The sequence below is a fragment of the Chelonia mydas genome, chromosome 2 (assembly GCF_015237465.2).
Source record: "Chelonia mydas isolate rCheMyd1 chromosome 2, rCheMyd1.pri.v2, whole genome shotgun sequence".
In the NCBI taxonomy this organism is placed as follows: domain Eukaryota; kingdom Metazoa; phylum Chordata; order Testudines; family Cheloniidae; genus Chelonia; species Chelonia mydas.
The window spans coordinates 93989376-94004705 of NC_057850.1; the positions used below are offsets into that span (position 1 = coordinate 93989376).

The following is a 15330-nucleotide window of genomic DNA, read 5'->3' on the forward strand; positions in this document are numbered from 1 at the left end:
GCCAGCGTGATTTTACTGTTCTCTGATTGATGCCATAACCTTCTCAAGGATACATGCAGCTTAGGTTTAAAAAAAACCCACATGTTTAGTTTGCATTTAAGTTTGCCATCCATTTGCAAATGTGTATTTCAGTTATTTTCTCTGTGTAGTCCTGCAAGGTGATAAGTGCTCTCTCTCTGATCTCAGAGGATCAGTCTCTGTTATTGTGCCACTGTCTGACAGCATTGCTCAAAAATAATCTGGCTGTCATCATGGTGCTCTGTGTTACCTAATCACCATAGTACCACTTTCAGCTTTTTAGAGTGTTGGTATGATAGGCTTCCTGGCTCTATGAGACAGTGTTCCCTGATCAGAATCACTACCATGCTTTCTGCAAAATGGACACTATCTGCCTTTATTAAAGATATTTGGATATATGCAGACCACTAATGGTGGCTTTCATGGAATTTGGAAGCTCCATTCTGAAAACTCCTCTTCCTAGACAGTCTTGTGGGCCCCAGGAAGCAAACTCCTGGAAGCTTGTTCTTCTTCAGAGTGAATGCTTTTGAGGGAAAGCAACTGAGAACAGTCAGTGAGTCAGCCATTCAAGAAAGAAAGTCCTCTTATGGAGTTTTCCAAGTGAATTCTTTGGGATCAGGATTTGTCCCAAAGGCAGTATATAAAATAAGACGTACGTGTGTGCGTGTGTGTGTGAGCGTGCTGAACTCTCATTGACTTCAGTGAGACCAGGATTTCAACCCTAGTGTAAAGGAATCAGAGTAGCAAGATCTGTAAAACAGAGGTAATCTGTTTGATTGATTTTGATCTTGACTGTAAACTATTTCAGATAAAATATGACTAGTAACTTGTAGGCGTGTGCAGCCATCCCTCTGAGGGAGGCCATGCCTCTGCTGTCATGCATCTGGAATGGCAGTCTGTACAAGGGAGAAGTTAGCTGTCTCTAGGGCTCAAATCTTCAGACAGAGCAGAGCAGGGAGTACTCTAGGAGCCCAGACCCCAGGTGGGGTGGGGCACCAAACAGTCTAATGCTCTTGCCCTCAGGCAGAGCAATCAGTAGTCTATGATCCCGAGCCCCCAAGCAGAGTTGGGCACCAAACGGTCTAGGGCTCAGGTGGGGGTGAGTACCAGTCTAGCATCCTAACTAGGCAGTTGGTAGACCAACCCAGGCCTCTTGCCTGAAGGTGGGGAGACTGCCATCCCAGGGGTGGCAGGGGGTAGAGGGACCTGGGTCCACCCAACTCCACCGGGTCCCAGCCCAGGGCCCTAGCAGTAGTGGAGTGTTCCACCACTGGGTCAGTGGAGATCTGCCCACAACACTCTGACCTGTCTTCAGACAGCAATGCAGCCTGACTACCATTGGCTGTCCCTGGATGCTTTGGATGTTCTCACAACAGCCGCACAATGGGGAGTCTTTGATTTTCTACTTACCCATCAACTAGCTGCATCTTCCATGGTTTGTTCAGATGCTGTTCAATGTGGTCCAAAGTCTGCATGGCAGGTCAAAACCATTAGGGCGGCTTGTTGAGTAAGTAATAATGTACTTGTTTGGAACAGTAGATGAGGTCCAGACACTGCCATTCCCTGGCCAGATCCAGAGCCATGAGGTGGTCACATGTGGTCCATAGTGGTTTTTGCAATTTCAAACATTGTTGAGGAATGCTATCCATAACCTCTCCAAGGGGAAGTTCTGACTAATTTTTGGTGCATTTAAGTTCTGGTGCTAGAGCTATATCTTGACAGATAGCTGGAGGTTCAATGTTTGCTAATACAGAAAGTAACAGTAGAAGTGTTGATTTTAAACTTCCCTTGATGATTCACATGGTCTGATTCAGCTGCCTATCCATAAATTGGGTGTGACAGCTTCTTGTCCACACTGGTGCACAGTACTCTTCAATTGATTACACCAGGGCCAAGGCTGACGTTCATAGCACGAGAGCAGTTGATCCCCAGCTTATTCTCGCTAACTTTTGAATAGTGATGATGTGCGTCTTACCTTTAAGACTACTTTCTTGAAGTGGTCATGAAAGGACAGTGTGCAGTCAAGAATGAGACCAAGATATGTTGGCTTTGGGTCATAACACACTGTTTCACCACAAAACTCAACAGTGTGTTTTGTGCCATTCTGTTATCAAGGGGGAAATAGAGACTATGGGGTAGCTCAGGTTTGGTCTCATCTGCCACTTTTGGAAATATTCCCCTGTGATCTTAAGGTCAGATGTAGGGGTCACTTCAAGTTCTTTAAAGCTACAGGACTCAGTTGTGAGTGCCAAATCATCAGCAAATTTGAGGTGGAACAAACTCAGAATGAAATGCTATGTGTCAGTTCAACAAACACAAATATTCTGATTTGTGTCCAACCAACTGTAACTGGGAGGCCCAGAGGAGCCAGCTGAGGTCACTCAGTTAGGGTGAACTGCACAGAATGGGGCAGGCAATCCCCAAAGCTGGTGGATATTCCAATACTTAAATTTACCAAGCCAGCACAAAACAGTTTCTATTATACCTCACTGGTTACTCAGACATCAATAACACAGTTCCCTTAAAGTAACCCAGCCTCAGGCCTCCACCTAGATACTCATGTCAAATATGATGCGGATTAATGAGAATCTTAGTCATCATATAAAAAAATTCTACCAATCCCAAAGACTCAGACACATAACCTCCCAGTTTAATGAATATTCCATATCTTAGCCAAATACATGCTTATAGCCAATTCTTATGAACTAAACTAAAATGTATTTAAAAAAAAGAAGAGGAAGTGTTGATTAAAAGATCAGTATACATACAGGCATGAGTATAATTCTTGAGGTTCAAATTCATAGCAGAGATGGTGAGCTTTGTAGTTGCAAGGAGTTCTTTTGTAATTTAGTCCATAGGTTATGGGCCAGTGTCCAATATCTTTTCAGAGTTTCAGTTTAGGACTGGGATCTCAGTCTTGTGACTCAAACTTCCCCTGATGAAGCTTAAGATCTGAAATAAACAGGATCAGGACCCAAGAGTCTTTTATACAGTGTTCTAGCATCCACTTGACCATACAGTCCTGGGTAAACAATAGGCTTTTGATGTAACCTTCTGTTTCCTAAACACCACCAGTAATTAGTCACACAAATTAACATAGGGCAATTTACCCATTAGGCTTCAAAGAGACTTATAGACAATGACATTATTTCACCCAAGATTCATCTAAATATTAATATTCCCTGTTGATCTCAAAATTAATAGTTATGGTGACAGACAGAAACTGCCTGTTTACATGGCTAATATCTAAAATACACACAATTAGTATCACCTCTAATTATCTAAAAATACAGGTTTTCACTTCAAAGTTCTAGCCTATCTAGCATTGAATGGCCCTAATTAACATTCACATACTTTCTAACATGTTTTTAAAGGTTGGCTTTGGGTCATTCCGCCTGCAAGCTGCTTAACCCTTTCTGGCCGTATGTTACACTTTGTATAAGATTAGTTGCAATTATATAACAGTGATAGCAATAGTGATTTGCATGATTATATTTTAATTGGACAACATCACGCCAATCCAAAACAAAATATTTCATTTCTGTTTTCCCAATGGAAAAACGAAAATATCCCGTGGAAGCTTTTGATATTGCAGATACTACATTTTCTGTTCACCTTCCCCCCCACCCCCCAATACCCCACATTCCAATGGAAAATTCAGCACTGGCTATAATAAGAAATAAGTGACAACCAAAAAGTTGATATTATTCCTTTTAAATTAAACAATGATGTTTAGAAGAAATCATTTTATTGGATAGGGGATGTGTGATCATAGAAAATGTTTGTTTATCTTACTACCACAGTTTGTTTGGGATCTTTTTAAAATTCATACCTTGAGGTTGAAAAAAATTACTAGACGTATCATGTAGTAAAACTATGCTAATCTGCAAGAAATACAATGCCTGTGCCCCCCTCCCCCAAAAGAAAATCACAATTTCTTTTTTTCCCCTCCATTTAGCCACATCTATAGATTTGCAAAAGTGGCAAAATCATACATGTCAGTAGTTGTTAAAGATCATGTGAAACACAATATATCCATTTTACACATGGGTAAATGGAGGCATGGAATAACAGCTGTTGAGCTGCACATAGCAATACATAAGAAATTAGGACTGAAAACAGAGTTAAAACACTGTATCCAGTTGAAACTGGAGGAGGTATTTAGGTAGAGAGAATGTAAGTACCAAATCTAAATAAAAAGGCATCTAAGAAAATAGAGGTCATTTATAATAATTTGGTTCTAAAGTTTTCTGTAGTACTGAGCTTTCTGTAAATTGTTAGTAAAATAAGAGGCCTCAGATGACTGAATCAGATGCCCAAAGACTATGGGGTTAAACCATACCCCATAGCAGTCACAAGGTAGCTCCTCTGCTGTGAGCATGTTGAATCAGACCACTTTAAACCAAGCAATTCTGAACATGATTAATCTGAGTAATCTCATTAGTACTAGAGTTTCTCGCTACAAAGATAGAAAGTAAAAATAAGTGAAGATTCTGGCCTGCTTTGCTGCAAACAAGTTATGCATCTTAGAAAAAAAAATGATGAAAGATGCAACAAATATTTCACCTTTCAAAGATGGCAAAATTAAAACCCATCCCTAAGTGACAAACTTAGCTGCAGTGCCTTGATCAGAAGGAATTCACTGGAAAACCAGGTAAAACTGAGACGTTGAAGCAATTATTAAAGGCATATGAACATGATAAAAGATAGTTGAGAAAGTTCAAACACTTGTCCCTTAAAAAAGAAGAATGAATATCTGTTCTGGACTCCTTCATGTACAAGTTATTGTGTTAATGTCTCATGTTTCAGGTAACTAACACTTTGCTGTGAGCATGATTTGATGGCAGCCTTTATAAACTGATCACAATAGGAATAGGACAATATTGTGAATAAAGTTCAAGGCATTTCCTCCTGATGAAATGGCTAGCTAGCTGAAAGTGGTGTGTACCATTAATTCCAGCCAGTAATTATTGCCACAGAAATGCTGTGAACTAAGATTATTGATATTAACATTTCAGAAAGTTCTTTCTTTTTCTCTCTCTCTCCCTTCTCCACCACAACGCTTTTCACTATAATAGAAAGCTACTGATTAGCAATATCAGTCACAGTGGACTGCCCTTAATCTGCATATAACTGCCATTGATAGGAATAGGATATCTGTAATGGTAAGCATTTACCAGGATTCTTACAACACTGCAACATTGCACTGCAAAGATAAATGTAAGCGGGGGAATAGTCCCGCTATTGTGGGGAACTTTCCTGGCTTCTTCACAACCCTGGTCAAGTGGGCTAGTGAAAGGATCTGAATCCTCGCTCCCACTTCCTTTACCCAGTGGCCTCCCTGCCCTTGAGGACTCCCCTTCCGCTCTCCTGTCTGGCAGAGTCCTCGTAACCCCAACAAGGCTGGGCCCAGGATTCCTGGGGGGCTCGACCCCCAACCCTGCTGTGGTCACCTAGGACAGGGGCTAGGGTATCCTCACTCCGGGGTACTCTCTCTACCCTGGGCACTTCTCTGACTCACTGATCATTACATACAAGTTAAAGCAAATGCAAGTTATTTAATCAACAATTAATTTTAAAAAGAATTAGGAAAAATGGGAAAGGTTAAAGGAAACACATCACCCCGCTCTGTGGCAGGGACCATCACACACAGTGTTTCTGGAATGTCAGGGCAGTTCACAGTCTGTTCCTTGTAAGTCCCAGGCCTTCTTCTCAGGCCCTGGCTGTGCTACAGGGATGCTGTGGGTTGGACACTCGCTCTGGTGATGGCCACACACTCTCAGGTTCTAGGTGTCAGGGCCCTTCTTCCCAGCGTTGCCCCCGCCCTGTCGGGGTTACCAATCCCCCTCTGAGTGTGGCCTACAGAGCCTCCTGGCTGAGGTGTCTCCCTGTGCTGGGCCCACTGCCCAGGGTCCCCCTCACTCTCCCCAGCTGCTCACCACACCCGGCTCCGGACTGCTCCAGCCCCAGCCCCCAGTTTCACTCTGTCTCAACGGCTGCTGCTCTTCCTCCAGCTCCCTGGGCTGCTTCTCTGGCCCCTCTGGCTCTGGTTGCTGCAGCTCTCTTCCCAGGACAAGTCTGCTCTCTCTGGGCTGTGCCTCTAGCTTTGCGGCTGCAGCTCTACTCCCAGCACAGGGTCTGCTCTCTCTGGGCTGCTTTTCTGGTCCCTCTGGGTCTGGCACAACTCTGCTCCCCAGCTCAGCTTGGGCCCCTATTTTCTCCTTATCTCGGCCCCACTCTGTCTGACCCAGGCAATGCCAGCTCACACGGAGGATGGAACTCCCCTTGCCTCCTGACTCCCTGATTAGCCTGCCCGCCCTGTCATTCAGGCTGACGTGGAGCATTGGCCTCTCCCCATTGTTCCGGGGGGCTGTCAGTCTCAGGGTCCTGATTCCCCATCGACCGTTCCCCCTTTTAGTCCTGGGAGCTAGCAACTAAAACACCCCCACTGAGTATTAGTAAGGGGGCAATAGTCCCCTTACATAAAGTTAAAATATCATTCTCCAGTTTTACTTGGATCCTTGTACTTAGACCCATATCTAGCAAAGCGCTTTAGCACAACCGCAACTTTAAGCATGTGTGTAGCCCCAGTGGAAATAATAGGACTATGTACATTCTTTAGTTTTTTGTTGGATCAAGGGCTCAGGTACCAAGATTATATGTAACTCATAATTACTGTAGATAGATTAGATACTTTTGAGGATCACAATAAGTGGAACAAGAGAATTAAAATGAAACTTATTGTATTGCTTAAAACAAGTGTTGCCAACTCTTTTTGGGGAAGGTTATAAGGGGTGGTTTCACAGTCCCTTAAACCAGTGGTCTCCAAACTTTTTGGCTCGCGCACCCCCAGGGTGAAGATCGGAAGACCAGCCACATGCGCGCCGCCGATGGAAGAAGACCGGAAGACCTGCCGCAGGCGGGCCGCCGGAGGGGAACACTAGCCGTGGACATGCAGAGCTGCCGCCAAAGGAAAAAACTCCTGCTGCCGTGCATCCCCTGGGATCATCTTGCGCACCCCAGTTTGGAGACCACTGCCTTAAACTTCGCTGCACTGTGTGTGTACCCTAAAATTCAGTGTGACTCTTTTCCAAAACTGTAACTCCTTAGTGGGAGAGAGTTTGCTGAAGACTCTTTCTAGGTTTGCCAATTTTGAGCTCAAGGAGCTCAAGGAATTTGTTTTAACCTATCAAGCCCTAAAGAGTTTGGTTTACCATCTCTCTGGTCATCTGAGGCTTTGGATAAACAGTGTGGTGTTAGAATGGTGTTGGCCAGCAGGTTCATTCTAAACTGCTAGTATAGGCAAAGGCAACTTTAACAGATGCTGATCTAATCATGTTGAAGCCTACACTCCCCCACTTGCTTTGATTTGACCAGCTCAGTACATGCTAAAGTCCACACTAGCATTTTAGTACGTGGTGGTTAGCACCGTATAACATGCTACAGCATGTTTTAGTAAATACAAACTCTGAGACTCCACCTTTTTTCCCTATTCAGTACTGCCTCTGCTGAGAACAAGTCTGAGCTACCCTGTCTAAAAGGGAAGAGGCAGCTGGCTGGCTGGTGTGAGTGGACTTTGCCTTTTGGAATTGTGTCTCTACATTGGGCTGTCAGAACCCAGATCTATTAACTTGCTAGCATGCTGCAAAGCCCATCTGTTTTTCTGGGGTTTGGGGAAAGTGTGAGTTGAAGGCTGGAAGGTTCTACGTGCTCTATAGAGGTGGCTATTTTGTTTGCAGATAGTTATTTCCTGTGAATTTTAAATTGTGTAATTAGGGCCTGCAGCACTGGATGGGTGCTTAGTAAATCTTGTACAAACTGAAATAAATAAACAAGCCTGGGAGAAGCCTATGTTTATAAAACCTGTGATCTAGAGGTATCTTTGGGGGTGCCTGCAAGCCTCCCATTTAATATGTTCCCAGCAGATTTAAGGGAATACTGGGTTCTGGGGAGTGGCTGAGAGGATGAACTCCATTGGGATACTGCTAAATTATCCTTGAAAAAGATTATTTATCCTAGGGGTTTATAAAAAAAATACTTTGACAGCAACCTATTTATTTTCATTAGAAATGGACCAGGTTATTCTGCAAGCATCTGCCATTTGGTGCAAGGCAATTTGTGTCAGAGCTACCTTTGTATCCATCCACCAACAGGACTTTATCTGTCACCCTGCGCCCTCCGTTTGAAATTGACCCAGTTGAACACATTTTTAAGGAACAAAAATGTAAGCTTTTTTCCTCCCACAGAGTGCAGCTTTAGATAAACTTGATTGCCAAGTTTTGTTGTCTTGGGAGACAATTAATTTTTCTTTGATTTAATTGGGAAAATGAATAGATTCTCCAGTCCCTCAAGACTCCTTCCTATAAGCGCACAAAGCTTTGGGACATGGAGATTTATCACAGGCTGAGGGAGAACACTTATGGGAGCCCCTTACTAAAATGCTGGCTGTGCCTTGGTGGGTTGGTAACAACTAGAAGTTGGTTGACTTTCACCTGTTATCAGGTTTCATTCTACAAGTTTCATAGAAGTCAAATTAGAATTCTACAGAGAAAGCTACTTGTGACCTTATTTTTAAATCATGATTGCATTTTATTGCTTTTCCAGTGACTTGGCAGGTACTTTATTGACAGCAGCATAAAAACTGGGGGAAATATACAAGGACAGATAAAATATCCTCATACATAATTAGAATAAATGTTCTAGGTTATTCCTTATTGTCCATAAAACTTTGTGATGCTTTAACAAAAAAGCTAAGAAAATAGGATATTTCATGTATTTCACAGAAAATTATGTATAGGAAATAAAACGTGACAACATTTAGCACTGAGTACAATGTTATCTGTCCTTACTAAGAAAAGGGATCCTGATTCTGTGTGCTTGTGAGAGAGAATAAAACACATGTGATAAAATCTTAAACACAAATGTAACTTTAAAAAAAATTAACCTCAAATATCAGTGGATGTTATTTGTGTCTATTATAATAACACTCATGGTAAAAACGTGCGTGGTACATTTCAAAACCAATCAGGTCTGTTTGCTTTCAGCTCGATGATGCACTAAACCAGATTCGAAAGCTACAGCGATCTCTGGATGAGCAGACAGAGGCAAATGACAATTTACAGATTCAGCTTAATCATTTGAAAAGCAGGTGAGTGCTTTACACTTTTAATAATTTGAATCTAGGCTGGAATGTTAATACAGGAAGATCAAGTGAAGATGCGCTTTCACTGATGATCTGTCACATTTACATCTGTCTAGTAACTGTTGCAATTGTTTGATTCCCCCTACATTTCTGGTTCATATGAATACATTCAAGCTCCTACTGTCATTTGGTTTTTAATCAGTCTGGGTGAGAATGGATAAACACACAAAGAAATAGGTGCAGTTAATCCGGATATTCTGGGGCCCCATGCTGGGGACGTTGTGCAACTGCGCCACCCAGCTTAGTGCTTAGTGTGTGAGACAGGCTCTGCAGTGGAGTTCTTGACATGCAGAGGGGGAGTGCCTCCTGCGCTCCTCCTAAGTAGGATAAAAAACATGCTTCACTCTAGCCTTCCCTTCTTCCAACACCTCTCCCCTCCCGTTACAGTGAGTAGGGTTCTAGCTCTCATCGCCAGAGATAAGTTACACCACTCAGGATATGAAGGGACTGCAAGTGTGACTGATCCCTTCGTGATGGTGCATTGCATAGTAGGGAAAGTCTGCCTGTACCTCTCCTATACCCTTGTGCACCCACATGTGTGTCTGTGTGCATTTATGTAAGTAGTGAGCATTCATGTGGGACTGGATATAGTGAATAGTAAAATATATATATATATCTCAAAACTGTTTCTAGTAGACTATGAATCCAACACTCGAGGATGGAACCTGCCATTCTTGCAAAGATTACAGGAGCATACTCAATATTCTCATTGTTTATTTCATTATCCAATAGCATAGATGATATCCAAAGAAAATGTACAACTGACACACTTTTTTTCTGGGGCAAATATATGCTGCTCCATTAATTGTCTGTTACTAAAGAGGCTACTTTAAAGTGTAGCTTTTTCTGGAAACACAAGGGTTGGTATAAATATGGGTGTCAAACTGAAGCTGGAGCATTCAAAGAGGTATATATTGCACCACTTTTGTTTCCTCAAAAAACTGCAAAATATACATATTGTGAAAACACATCTAACCCACCCATATAATGCATTTATATTTATAAAGCATCTCACCTGAACTTGAATGCTTATCTTGGTTGACTGTGAACCATGTTCCATGTTATCCAAGAGGCTGAGAAGCCAACTTACATTTCAGAAAGTAGTATTTTTTGAATATATTAAAAGATTTTTCCTTTTTTTGTTGCTGCTGGTTAGCATGGTGGGTTTTTTTTTGTTAAGTGTTACAGCTGAAAGACAGATTACAGCTATTTGCTTGCTCACCCTAGACTAATTCTGAGCCTGCCTTATGCCATCACTTACACCTGTACAAAAACACTAAATGTGTACTCACTCTGCACTCATAAATGACAGCCTAAAGTGCAAAGTACTGGAGAATTAGGCTTACAAGTGATCAATCAGGAATGCTAGGACTCTGGTGTACTTTGAGACAGGTAGCATTCAGTCATATTTTTTCATGATATATTTTAAAATATTCCAAGTTGGATGTATTTTGAACCCACTTGCATGTCATGGGTTCAAGATTTCCCTATGGAACCATGCTGCCTTAGGTCAGTCTTCCGTTGGTTGTTCACTCCTTGCTGAAGTGAGTTAGAAACTAAAACATTTTATATCTTTTCCCTTCCTATCCTACCTATGGATAAAAACAACCTCTAAGTGTCTGATCAGATTGTTCTGCTTAAAGTTACCCTGAGGGTAAACTATGGATAAAGAGATTGAGGAATGTACGTATAGGGACTTTTGAGTTTTAAAGGTAACATAGTAGACTACTAATGGTATATATCACAGTTATGGGACTAGCTGCACTTTTGTCCCCTTTCTGGTATCTGAGTGCACCCCCACAAATGGCAGTCCTTGTGCCTTTACTCTCCTGGGGTAGAATTTCAGAATTTTCACACTCTTGGGTTGTCATACCCAGATCCAAGTCTATCTGTGTCAACTGCTTATCAGCATGCCTGCCCAAGTGTACAATTGGGTTTCTTCCCTGTGACTGGGAATATGGGGTAAGATTCACAAAGAGACTTAAGTGTTGCAGTGCTGACCACCTAACTTCTAGGTGCCTAGAAACAACACAGAAATCCACAAAGTCTGAGTTAGGTATAGGCTCCCTATACAGTGAATGGGGAGGAGATAAACACCTAAGAATGGAACCCACAAAAGCCAGTAAGCTAGACAGGGAGCTGTCCAAGCTAGCCAAAGAGAGATGCCAATGACAGGAGTGTGTCCTAAGCCCTACTCCCTCATGGAGATAGATGACTAAGTCCAGGCTGCAGGGAGGTAACTCTCTCTGCTAGTGATCCATGAATGGGAACCCCAGGTGGATTAGGTGCCTAAACCACTTCTTGAGGGAATGGTTTAAGTGCCTACCTCATTTCACACAAACTGGGGGGCAGGAGGAGGAGGAGCCCACTTATAACTCTTAGTCCAGTGGTTAGCGCACTTGCCTGGGATGTGGGAGACCCAAGTTCAATCCTCCTCCCCTGCCAGAGGCAGGGAGACAATTTGAACATGGTTTCTCCTACCTCTGAGGAGAGTGCTTTAACCACTGAGCTATGGGGTATTCTGTTGGGGCGGGGTCCCTCAATCTCTCCTGTTGAAGCTGTTTTACTGTGGGTTAAATACTAGCGATTGCAGCAGGACTGGACCGAGGGTCTCTCAACTGGATCCAGGTAAAGGAAAGTGGATATCATGGGTCAGAGTGAACTTGAGCAGATAATTGGCCTTATCTATATAGCTAATGGGGCCCTGAACACTGTGAAGTTGTGAGAGAAAGCTATGTAGCATATAGGATACAGACTTGCAATCAGAGAGAAATTGTATGAATTTAAAAAGACTATTAAGGAGGAGATGGCCTGAAAAATGAGACTAGAAGACTCTCTGATGATGTTGCAAGATTACCCGGACATAACAACCCAAAGAATAATGTTTTAGCAGCTTATAGTGGGACATAGAAAGGAATCCAATCATTCATTCCCTACCCAGAGACTTTCAAAGCCAAGTGAATAGTGAGCCTGAAATGACTTCATATATTGTGGTTGTAAAGAACACCAAGATAACTACCCCTCTATACAGATAGAAGATTATTGTTAACTCATAGTGAATTAGTAAGAATGAAAGTGTTCTGTATTCATATCCTGACAAGGAGATCTATCAGGCTGCAGAATGATATCCCTTGGGAAGTGGTTCACATCCCATCACTTGAGAACAAGAGTTGGAATGGACTAACCAGTTCATTATATTTATAGGGAGCAATGTGCTGTAGGAAACCATCCTGCATTGTCAGAGAGGTAAACATAATAGGTTTATTGCATCATGCCTTAATTCCATGAAAATTGCTTGACCACATTGAAAAACATTTTGTAATGTTTTCAAAGCACTTCAAAATTTGGTTCCACTAGGCTGCCTTATTCTACAGTGGCAAATTTTTATGGGGCTTTTATGGATCATCTCCATAAAAATCTGAGTGCTTGCTTTAAAATGCCAGGTCATCTCAATAAACATGATAGTATGTTCTTGACAGAGATCGATGTACAGCACACTATACTGTGAAAGGTCAAGGAAATAGCATTGTGTCATGGTAATATAAACATTTTTTATTACACAATAAAATCAACAGCTACTCTTTTCTTTTTAACACTATGTCTGTATTTTATAGCTTTACCATGGAAATCCAAATATTACAGCTCTTCCAAGCTTTGAGGCTTATTAACATTCCCTGTTTTTGTTAAGGAGATAATTAGTAATGCACACAATCATGAGAAAACCCTTCTCAAGTTCAAAGTCCCTTTAAGAATTCCATTTCTAAATACCGCTGCAGGAATTTGGCCATACAATACTGACCAGCAGAGTTAGCTGTCCATTAGGTACTGATAGCAATGTCCCTCCAGTCAGTGACACTCTAGAAACTAGGTAGTATTAGTTAAGTGGCTATACTACTACAGTACCACCTGCTGCTACCAGACTAAATGGATTTAATAAGAAGATATTGGAGCACTGTTACTGTTAATCAGAAAAAAGTTCCTTGGTGGTGGCCTGGTGGATTTCAGCCACTGAAGGACTGCAGATTGTGACGTGGCAAGGCCAGATGGCTAAAGGAAAGTAGTAAGAAACAGGTATGTTAGCCCCAGGCTAAACAAATCCCTGTTACCATGGTAACCAAATGGCAGTTGCTCCAGGTTAATCAAGACACCTGAGGACAATTAAGATCCTTCCAGAAAGCAGTGGAGACAGCTAGGTTGATTGGGACACCTGAAGCCAATCAGGGGCTGGCTGAAAGAAGTTAAAAACCTCCCAGTTAGTGGGGGGGTGGGGTGCATGTCAGGAGCTGGAGGAGGAAGTCACGCTGTTGGAGAGACTGAGCAGTACAAACCATATCAGGCACAAGGAAGGAGGCCCTGAGGTAAGGGTAAACTGGATCTCAAGGAAGTGGGGGCTGCTGTGGGGAAGTGGCCCAGGGAATGGTACGTGTCCTGTTTCTAAAAAGTCAGCTATCATAGCTGATACTATTAAGGTCCCTGGGCTGGAGCCCGGAGTAGAGGGCGGGCCCGGGCTCACCCCTTTCCCCCCCTGATTAATCACTGAGACTGAGAGACAACAGAAACTGGGCGAGGGAGGGTAGCTTCTCCTCACCTCCCTCACTGGCTTATGATGAAAATGGCTCAGTAGGCTGTGACCCTTGCCTCTAGAGAGAGAAGGGCTACATGGTGGGTCACAGTGAGCCTCTGAGGATAGCAAAAATCCGCCAGGAAACTCGGGACCCACAGAGACAAGGATAGAGCTTTGTCACAAGATATTGAAGAAGCTCTGGCCTAACTAGGAGCCACCTTGTGACAACAGATGGTTCTATGAAACAGCTGCACGATTGATACTGCAGTTTCTATAGTGGGTTTGAAATGTGGGTCATTGTTTGGGTGGCTTAGTTCCACCAGCCCCAAATGACCAACTGTGTACTGACAAGACTTTAAACCTTTTAATCTTTGAGGCAGATTATCTGTTGAGCACTATTCACATAATAAGAGTGAATAATAAAGGACAATGCAAAAGGAATAATTTTTAAACAGCTCTTTTTTTCAAAGAAATTGTGTGAAATATTTTAGGTATAGCTTTTCCCTTTTTTTCTTATTAAATATTTGTATGAAAAAACAATCTTTGTTTCATAAATCCTTTTCTGCTGCTGTTTCTTATTCCTTGTATAAAGACATAAAGAAGTAACTTATTCTATGTTGTGATAACCCTACTGGACTACTGTGCAGATTGTAGTGATATTACAAGAGGGGTTTAGAACTTCAGGAAGGGGAATAACAGGAAATGATGAGCATTTTAAATATCAAGACATAATGTTCTACTTAAAATAGTGTTTTTTAAAGTTTCCCATGATACCTCTTCTGCTCTTTAGAGCAAGTTAATGCTTTATTTGCACCAAGAGCTGAATTCTTAGTGATGCCCATTGCTGACAGAACAATATGGAGTACAGAAACATGCTCTGCAGAACTATCCTGACTTACATGAATAAGTTCAGACATGTCCTGACATACAGTGTATCTAGAAATCTCAGGTAATATATGTAATATATGAAACTTTCACAGCACATTAAATTACTTAACTGACAATTTCCCATCTCTCTTCATTCATACTCTTAAATTCCATAACTTTAAATAAAACACAGTTTTCTTGTTAATATTTATCCCAGTGGAAAACCTTTTTATGCAGAACTATTACTAATAAAGCGTTCAAGATATTAGTTAACCAGTATTATGCCCATGAACTGTGAGAGCTTTTGCATGAATTACCATGTGCTTACAATTGAGGTATTATGTAAGAATACTTCAGGTGCAGCCATCTGTAAATATAAACTTTTTTTTTTAATTGAAATGTTATTCCCTTACTGTCAACCAGCCTGTAATTTTTCCCATGGTTTTGCAGCTGAAACTGTGCTGTTGTTGCCATACAGTAGGTCAATTAAATATTACTAGTCCTTTAACACTCAGTTGACAGCACTGGGGAAATAATATTATAACAAAGAAACAACCTGTTTAAAATAAATTTGAAACAATGTTATCCTTCACTGAACAGAATACCATATTGAAACTGTGGCTTTTTCTTTTTTCCTCAAGGGAAGCCAATTGACCTACCGTTATATGTTACAAAAGGG

At 41.8% G+C, this 15330-nt stretch overlaps 1 protein-coding gene across 1 annotated transcript in view; it reads left to right on the forward strand.

The window, feature by feature from the left end:
* The window catches only part of CCDC102B (coiled-coil domain containing 102B), a 341519-nt gene that overhangs the window by 257373 nt on the left and 68816 nt on the right, over positions 1-15330 (forward strand). The window contains exon 8 of the mRNA XM_007066708.4: positions 9063-9166. Within this exon, the coding sequence (XP_007066770.2) occupies positions 9063-9166 (104 nt within the window). The remainder of the gene's footprint in view (positions 1-9062; positions 9167-15330) is intronic.